At 36.5% G+C, this 10000-nt stretch overlaps 1 protein-coding gene across 4 annotated transcripts in view; it reads right to left on the bottom strand.

Annotated features, from left to right (window-relative positions):
- LOC125027953 overlaps positions 1–10000 on the bottom strand; it is a 14617-nt gene that overhangs the window by 3869 nt on the left and 748 nt on the right. Inside the window, exons 1-16 of one of the 4 annotated variants that reach the window (XM_047617151.1) lie at positions 7721–7745; positions 7024–7154; positions 6216–6301; positions 5843–5997; positions 5181–5311; positions 4181–4316; positions 3841–4007; positions 3466–3659; positions 2537–2715; positions 2234–2411; positions 1932–2129; positions 1613–1719; positions 1225–1371; positions 738–957; positions 418–515; positions 1–36 (exon numbers count right to left, since the gene is read on the bottom strand). The exon at positions 1–36 is cut by the window's left edge and continues 142 nt beyond it. In XM_047617151.1, the coding sequence (XP_047473107.1) occupies positions 1–36; positions 418–515; positions 738–957; positions 1225–1371; positions 1613–1719; positions 1932–2129; positions 2234–2411; positions 2537–2715; positions 3466–3659; positions 3841–4007; positions 4181–4316; positions 5181–5311; positions 5843–5997; positions 6216–6301; positions 7024–7138 (2147 nt within the window). In that variant the 5' untranslated portion in view covers positions 7139–7154; positions 7721–7745. Of the gene's footprint in view, positions 37–417; positions 516–737; positions 958–1224; positions 1372–1612; positions 1720–1931; positions 2130–2233; positions 2412–2536; positions 2716–3465; positions 3660–3840; positions 4008–4180; positions 4317–5180; positions 5312–5842; positions 5998–6215; positions 6302–7023; positions 7155–7720; positions 7746–10000 lie in introns of those variants that run through there. The other 3 variants (XM_047617140.1, XM_047617160.1, XM_047617168.1) reach the window with 3 other exon arrangements.

Genomic DNA, 10000 nt, shown 5'->3' with positions numbered 1-10000 from the left:
CCACTGTAAACATTACTCACACCAGCTTCTGGCCACCTGGGGATATATAAACAAATTACTTTCTAATGCTTACTATATGCGCAGTATGTAATCAGAGTCTATACACCTATATATGCATACCTGTGTTTATTCATTTTCATATATAACATACTGTGCCATTCATTCCTGTCTGATTTTACTAAAACATTTCTTACTAAAAATTTCACAACTCAAAGTGTATTATTATATGATAAAAGACAGTCATTAATTTATAAAAGACATTTTTAGCCTTTACACTTATCAAGAAATATTTAGATTTTGAAAATGCTTACCGATTGAAAACAAGACACACACACTACATCAATGTTGATTAAAAAACACTTCAAATCTGTAAGTTAATCTCAGTATCTAAAAATTCTTACACAAGCTGACACTTACCCACTTAAACTACTCCACGCAGCAGTACCTGGGCAAACAGCTAATGGGCGTCCATTCTCTAACGCAAGCTGAACTCCACGTGAAAAATCGTAGTCAGCCTGCAGTTCATCATAAACATTAGTTAAAGCAACTTATATATTTTACCTTCAATACACTCATCAATTTCAGTAGTAAATAATTTTCAATAATCATATTGCTTTAAAATAACTCTTGACAAAGGCATATAGTAAAAGTCCAAGATGTATGGAACATAGAAGATTACAGAGAACCATTTTGTCTGAATATGGACACTTTGTGCAAATTGTCCAAGCAAAACCAACCTGGAAGCCGTATTCTACAAGAATAGTAGTTGGCGGAAGGCACGCTAATTCCCGGCTCTTATTGTGGAATACATTGGCACAAACTAAGAGCACAGCTGATGGAGCCAGACCCAGCTGCGTCCAAGGGGACATGCGGATAAAGGAAAGACCAGGTTCAGGTGAGGCAGCTGTACTGGCATCGGCTAGCAGCGAGGTCAATCTTGGGCCAATATGAACATAGCTGCAAAAGAAATACATGCACAATTTGTAAAGAAAGAAACCAGTTTTACTTATATGCAGATAAACAGATAGAATATAGAAAGATTAGATAGATAGAAGATAAAAAGAATAGATAAACAGAATATAGATATAGATAACTATATGTAGATACAGAAAGAGACTGATAGATATAATGGTGTATACATAATAAACATATATAAAAATCATTCTACTAAACCATTGCTTACAGTAAATAAGAAAGCAATAGACAAAGAAATATTTCTATTACCGAGCTGAAGGGAAGTGGGTGAGTGTTGCATTAACTATAGCTGTGATGGCACTAAGTTGTCCTGTAGGTACTGAACCTTCTACATCAAAGGCTGGTACTAAAGTAATGCCACGATCCTTGCAGTAACGGTCTAATGACACAACCTCACTGTGGAGAAAAATGGATGAATTATCTTCAGAATAAACTATAAGAACCAATATCCGTTAGGGTAATGCAATATTTAATATTGCATGAATTCTACTAAAGAATATCATAGACTGCTTTCAATAGCTCTCACACATAATCTCATAAGCCTAGATCAAACACTGCAAAAGTAAAAAAAAAATTGTATATTCAACTACAATTTACCAATATCAGTTATACATAACAAAAATAAACAAAGCCATACCTAGGAGAGTAAGGTAAACTGCAGGCAACTGGTGAGACACGCATTAATAGGTGTAACTGATTCATCTTTATTGCAAGAAGAGAGTCTACTATTTGGCATAACCGCTCCTGAAAAAAATAAATATCTAGAGACTCTAAAGCTGGAATATTTCTATGAGAAATAAGTAACAGACAAAATATATAAAAATCTCTGAGTGGGTGTATAAAAAAAATTAGATATAATTTAAATTTAAAGATATAAACCTGATACTGCATCTTACAAATGAATCTACACCCAACATTAATCCCAACAAAGCATACAAAATTGCTCCTCAACTTACTAATGTTGGAACTCTAGCATGAGGTGCAACATCAAGCATAAAACCCCGGTGTGGCAGAGAGGGACTATCGGTGATGACTAGTGGTGGAATAACCCCTTTCTCGTTGCCCTCTCCACCCAGACGACACACCCGTAGCAACTGAACGAGGGTTACTAGGGCATTGTGAAGGCTATCTACTGATCCACAAACCATCTTTACCTGGAATAAATTAAAGTAAATTTACTATATGTTTTCTTTTTCCATTCACATGTCATCAAATGAATTTCATTTGTTACAAGGCAGCCCCTTCGACTTGGCCTTACTTTATTATCCAGTATGGTGAGTGTGTATTGATGAGGATGAGCTGTGAGAGCTTCATCAACCACACATGTAAATGTATGAGAGCTTGGAGGGTCTCTCGCACCAACAACAGCTCCAAGGCTGACATGACAACCCACTTCTTCCAGCCAGCATTTATGTATATCCCAAACATCTACAATTCTGTAAATAAAAAGCACACACATTCTAAAATCACATCTATTCCTTTAACAAAATGAGGTCATTGCCGATGAGTGGCCTCCAACACAACATCACCAGTATAACCTGAAGAGAAGAGACACACTTACCTATGCACAGGTACTGCTCCAGATAACACAGCTAACGTGGCATGTGTTGGTGGCGACCAACTGGGGCCAGTGAGCTCAGTGATACGACGAGGTTGGGGCCACAGCAAATGAAGGGAATTATGGGTAACCAAAGGCCGTGGAGGAGCTGTAATTTGTGTGGATGCCAGGCGCTCACAAACCTGCAAATGGATTACCACTAATTAAATTTTAGGAGTACTCATCATGCTTTCCTCAGTGGCATAAATGGAGGAGAGCAAGTACATTTACCAACATCCCTCAACTACCTGCTACTTTTCCATCAAAAGATATAATGAAACTCAATACTACACTATTCCAAAAGAGCCTGTACTTAATAATGAAACCTTTCCTTGTAAGTTATAAGAGCATACTTTTTACCATCTTCATGGAACAAGGTCCTAAATACCACATTGTCTCAGAACTACAGTTACTTACATTGATACTTTACTTATAAGTCTTAGATTAGTAGTTTAGGGGTTATGACAAGTATAAGGTGAGCATAAATATAATTGTGGCCACCATGATCACCATGCATAAACACATTCCAGGACACAGGGATTAAAAAGTATTGCTGAATACACACACAAACACACAGATACACAGACACACACACAGACACACAGACAAACACACAGACAGACACACAGACAGACACAGACACAGACACAGACAGACAGACAGACAGACAGACAGAGACACACAAACACACACACACACCCACACCCACACACCCACACCCACACCCACACCCACACCCACACCCACACACCCACACCCACACCCACACCCACACCCACACCCACACCCACACCCACACACCCACACCCACACCCACACCCACACCCACACCCACACACACACACACAGTCAAAGAATACATACACCTTATCAAGCTTGAACCCATTAGTCACCTGTTCCATGCGAGGACTGAGTTCCAAGGACGATGAGGATTGCAAAGGAGAGCGAGGCTGTGGAGTTCCCATCGAGGTCTTTCTTTGCGTCACATCCCCTCCATTGATGGCATCAACGCCCGTCATTACACTGTCAGCACCCATGCTCACTAAGGATTCCATAGAACCATTTGCTCCTCGGGACGAAATGAGATCTGGATATCACCGAGCAATTATTAAAGCATACAAAATGAAATCAATATCAATCTATACATCTCTTAGATATACATCCAAGAAAAGTAAGACAAGAAAGCTGAAGTTTTGCCTCTTATTCTATTGTCTGTCCCTACGAGAGAGATTCACTGCCATTGAAGACTAACCGAAAAAAAAACTCACCCCGCTCTCCTAATGAACGACGGGCTATTAAGGGTGAAACGCTGCCATTTGTCGTAGCATTACTGTGCGCTGGCTTACTCTCAATAGCAGCAGCATGTTGTTGCATAAGTTCCTGGAGCTGGATCTTTCTTGATGCCATCTCAAAAGGTGTTTTCCCTTTATGCCGTCTGTAAGTAGTTTAGAAGTCTTTTGAGGACATAAAAAGAAAATCATAATAGACTATGAGTTTTCCCAAGAATTTCAATAAAAAAAAAGGATATTCTTCTAAAAACGTAAATCTTTTATACAACAAAAATTTGACACCCAAACACACAACACATCTACCTTAGCCCAGTCTCACCCTTTGTAACACTGAATATGGGGATTAGCATCATTGTCAAGAAGGATTCTCACAATCTCCTCATTTCCTCGTGCAACAGCATCATGAAGGGGGGTGGCACCATCGCTGTTTGCAGCATTGACATCTGCACCACGGGCTAAATTGAGGACATGAATGTAACTGTCATTACTGGTGATTCAAAAAAGATTAAAAAATTACTGGTGATTCAAAAAGTTACAATATGCATATCTTTAACATTAACCATTAACTAGCACAGTTTTAATATTAAATGTCATTACTGTCTGTGATTTTAAGATAGATTCTGAATTTTTGACAAATTCTGTTTCATTATATGAGAAACTGTTTGCAGTTCCATTTGTCTTCTCTTATTTTCTTTCACTGGTTTTCATATGGAGCTTTTGCCCACAAAAAAAGAGAGAGAGAGAGAGAGAGACACATTTACTGTAATGTTTTTTCTATACAGATGATGCAGTATAGGGCAAAGGCCCATCACTGATAAGAACATTCTGTGATAAGAACATATTGCTATAAATACTAAATACCAGTTTAGCAAAAATACAAACATTATGCCAAGCCAGATTCACCACACCTGAACAATCCTGCATTTAGGGATTAAATCATTTTCAATATACTCTCAAGCTAATGCCATTGATGCATATAAAAAGAAGGCTAGTGTTGGCTGACTCACATATATTTTCAGAAAATTACTTAAGAAGATTGTAAATGAACATGCTTACAAAGCCCCTGTTTCCTCATGCTCAGTAACTACCAAGGTATACAAGTAATAATCACACTAACAATAATAATGAACTACGTTTTGTGTAAGTCAATGTGGATGCTATCATCAACGTGTGTAAAGTACCTATATCACTTGCTCTAATGTAATGAAAAGGCAACAAAAATATACAACTAATAATAATAACACCACAAATATAAATACAAAGCAAATAAGGATGAACGGCCAGGAATCTCTATAAAAAAAAAGCACAGTTAACATTACCTAAAAGGCAGGTAAGTGTGTCGATGTCAGCAAAGGAGGCAGCCCAGTGTAGGGGAGTGTTGCGGCTTAGTGGATTATCGTGGGAGTTGATGCTAAGGCCCGCTGCAACCAGCTGACACACGCGGCCTACACTACAACCATAACATATTACATTACAACCCCTTACAGGCAAGATAGTCTATAATAATATACATCTTTTTCTTCTCTAATAGTATAAAGTCTATGTCTCTTAACTCAAGCAAATGTATTCTTTATTCCTACGTTAAATTATGAAAATATGGAAAAATAATGTAAATTGTAAATATACTAATTTCTTCATGAATTACAATCTATAAATATACTAAAACATTCATATACTCATACACTTGTACCAATGAACACCTGCATATCTATACCACCTGTGCATAAACTCAACATACATTCATGCACGCTGTTCCCCTATGTTAACAAACAAAGAACTATAACAACTACTCATCTATATTGCTACAATAGTACAAAAACCCAATGAATATATACTGATACTTCCAAAGGCCTTTTATCTTTTCTGTATTCACACTCATTAACTTTTTGCACACGTAAATTACCACATAAATTATCAAAAATAATCCCTAAAATCAATGAATTGTTTGGGAATTCACAAAAAATGTTCCATCCGTTCTTACTCTGACTGGGCCGTTGCTCGTAGTAGCTCTTCCGTGAAGATGGCAATGATGGGGGGGGTAGGAGCTAGTTGTAGAGGGGTGTTTCCATCATTATCTTGGATTCCTGGATCTGCACCTGCAGCTAACAATGCTCTCACGATATCCCCACGGCCAAGCTGCAAGTGAGGATTTAATTTTAGTTACGTGTCTGCAGGTGTGCACGTCTGTATATAACTTCAGATGCGCAGATGTGGAATGCCTGAATTATTATAGGTTTTTTATTCCCTTTGCCTTAGTGCATGGATGAAAGTGATGAGTTGGCATACCATAAAACTTGTTAGATATTTAAAAAATAGTAATCCTTCAAGTTTTCTGATAAGTAAACCTACATTACCTTAGTGGCCATGTGTAGAAACGTTCCATCTTCTGTTGCGAGAGAATTTATCAACTGCTTTCGTTCTTCTTCACCTCCACCATAACCTAGAGATTAGGAAAATTACATATCTTACACTTTAATATTTTTATTACAAATTATCTTCTCTTTATTACAGAAACTCATCTAAAAAAAATATTAACTCTCTTTCCAAAGCTTATGAAATAAAAATATATATTGATCTAAATACTTAAACTCTGACTCAAGCTCTATGAAAAAAACATAACTGCAGCTATACTGTTGATTATGAATGTCAGGCCCTAGTCCAATTACTTATAAATATTTGATGCATTACAGAATCTAATATAGATTCCAATCTCTGGCATCAATTACATATGAATACTAGGTGTCATTAGTGCAAAACACTTTCAATCATATTACCTTATTTTGCTTTTTTAATTATAAAAATAAATAAATAAATAAATAAATGACTTTTCATCTGACAACTCCTTTTTCACTAAATTCACAAATACATCACTCCTTTGGATTCAAGGCATTAAAGATTGTGAAGCATATGAAACTTCATAAGTAGTAGTATCCCTTGCTATTAGCCAGAGTCCAAAGTCTAACAAAGTGCACTTTTGCAGAAGCAGAGAAATTGCTTTACCAAGAGCCAGATATTTTGACCTCATGTATAAGCATTTATTTAAAGGCTAAAGTTCTTTACAGATATATAGATAAATAAAAGTTTTACAGACCAATATAAGCAGGTGAGCAGACAAATACATTTATGATAATATAAGCATATATAGATAAACATGCAACTCACAGGTTTCACAAGCATCTAGCAACTTCCTGAAGATATCAGTTCGCCCTGCCTTGACAGCTTCCTTCAAACTGTCAACAGCATCCAACAATGCTGGTGGCACCTGAACCTCACCCATGTCTATGTGTAATCTCCTGAAAAAATATTTATGATAAGTAAATACATACAAATCTACTAAGAAAAAGATTTGTGCACACTACTTTCATATTATCATGGATTTCATTAATAATGACATTCTAATTTCAAACAAAGAAACTAATACTCCTACAGATAGTATTTACAGAAGAATTCATAATTCATTAACACATCTTGATGACATGGGCACTGAAAACCTTTTCTTTCTCTTCTATAAAGAGATACTTAATATATTAATCCAATCGACACAGACAGCAAGAATATATGCCATGTCCACTGTAATAAAAGTTTACTCATTATATTTACATATAGATGGCTCTACAAGTGCTTAATCACCAAGGAGTCAGTTATTATTCCTAACTATCTCACCTGTTTACCTTTTTCCTTGACTTTTGGAAAGGCTCTTATGTATAATTACCATGTCTTAAATATTACCAAGATTTATATTAACAATTTGACAATCAGAACATCAATAACAATCATAACGGTAACGATATCAATTGTATTAAAAAGAAAAACACAGTTTTCCGCCAATTCAAAGAATGGGGAAATTAGGATTGCTCACTTGGGCCTTGGACTGCTTGCCAACTGAGCACTTGTGGAGTCATCTGTGTGTAACAAAATTCACAAAAAAATACAGGGGCCAGAACATAAATTTGTGGTGCTTCAGTTAATTGTTCTCATTAACGTTGCTATAGAGAGAAAAAGAGTCAGAATATGAGATTAAATAATGAAGATTACAAAGCTACCAAACAATCACATATCTGACAGTTTTGAAGCTAGAAAGATAATATTCATTCATCAGTATTCAACATTTTCCACAAGGGATCAAACCATCTTCTAGAATCAAACTTCACAAGGGCTTAGGTTTACTACAGTCTATTTCTGAATAAAGTGGGATATACTCTAAAAAGAGGGACTATATGTCTACCTATGTTTACCATTACATATCATGATAGTGTAAATGCTATATAGACTACACCAGTTACCATATTAGATTAATGTCTATGAAGTCTTAGAAAGTATAATACATTATACTATAACTTAAAATAATAATAATGATAAATAATGTCAACGGTTGGACAGAAGTTTAGAACACATTGCTGTCACTCCTACAACAACAATAATAAAGTGTATTAAGTATCTGTACATTTCTCGTAACATGACTCATATATGTATGTATAACAACGAGCTCTATCCAAGTGGAGATGAAATTTGGATATTTTCTCTCGAAACAGTGTAAAGGAAAACTCCCACCTCAATACAACACCTAGTTTATATGATTGCTTGGAAATAACACATTATTTAGGGCCTACATTTGAGCAATCAGGAAGTCTAATTATCGTATTCATGTAATGGATAATTATGTCATTTAGAGACAGAGAGAGAAATAAAAATAGCAATGATAATAAAACACTCAACCTACATTCTAAACAGTAATTTTGATTTCCCATTGAGAAATTAAAAGTAAAAAGCAATAACAAGGTGGTAGAATATTATAATATAAAACACAACTCTAACTCTGAATGAAGTCATAGGTGTATTCTTTTGGGAAAATTGTGATCTTATAAGATCATGTTGTCTATTAAAGAACATATTTCTAGTTTGCATATGATATACTCTGGTGGGGGGGAAAAATAGTCCAAGATCTATCCTGCCAACGTAAAACTGGTGAGTGTTTGTTAGCCACTCCCCAGCACCGATGGCATGGGGACTACATTAATTGTGAGGCTTAATATCTGTTACATGTGGTCCTTGGTTCAAGAATTGCCAATAGGAATCCTGAAAGAGGAGACAGCAGCTTTGAAATTCATCAGGACTACACCTTCAGGTTTGAGCAGAAGACCAACAGAAAACAAAAATGCTCAATAAATATTCCCAAATGTAGCACATAAACTGCAGAAAGTAAAGTATAGACATAAGTACTTATTAAATCTCATGAACCTATATCAGCACAGGATGGCCAAGCAATGCTTTAGACTCTTTGTTTAAAACTCCAGCAAAGGCCAACAATCTCTATCATGTATATTCTGACAAGAAAAGGCTACCCTTCCTGATACATGAAATAATCTACACAGGCAAAATAGTAATAGCAGAAATGAAGTAAATAGGTCTTGATAAATGCCTCACTCAGACTAGGTCTACTTGGGGTCTGGGAACGCAGGCCTTGCTAGGGAAATATAGTGATTTGGGGGGTATGGGAGCAAAACCCCAGATTAGCAAGGATTTTGGTTTATATAGCAATGTTTGTGGAGTCCCAGGCATGCCCTCCAAGGTTGTTGGATGGTGTAATATGGACTTGGTCTCAGAAGTTTACAGTTACATTGTAAACAGTTACAAATACTTCCACTTATTTCCTGTCTGTCCAACACTCGCTCCCAACACTCTCTCCTGCCATACATACATCGAGAATTCTTTATTCTCCTATGTGGGGGTTGGGGAGTAGCAGCTCCCCATGGGGGGGGGGGGGGTCTCTGATGGGCACACACCCCTGCATTCTGCAGTATAGTGAGGCATTTTCATTAAGTTATCATATTGTTGTTAGTTTACCCCGCAATTTCCCTGGTGCTTTTCATGCTCTCCCCTGCTATTGGGGCCAAGAGTACAGGGTTTGGGGAAGTTCCACAACACAGTTCCTACAAATATGTGTAGTATAAGGTGAGAGGAATAAACTGACACTAAAATCATCATGATCGGTTTTGCAAAAGCATTGTAAAAAATTACTCAATATACTATCCAGCAGTATAGTGAGGTACCTTCATTAAATAATTATATTATTGTTAGTTTACCTCACAATTTCCCTGATACCTTTCATGCCCTCCCCTGATATTGGGGCCAATAATGT

Source organism: Penaeus chinensis, chromosome 1 (assembly GCF_019202785.1).
Source record: "Penaeus chinensis breed Huanghai No. 1 chromosome 1, ASM1920278v2, whole genome shotgun sequence".
Lineage (NCBI taxonomy): Eukaryota > Metazoa > Arthropoda > Malacostraca > Decapoda > Penaeidae > Penaeus > Penaeus chinensis.
The sequence above is the reverse complement of the archived record's forward strand: the minus strand, read 5'-3'. Positions and strand labels throughout refer to the sequence as shown.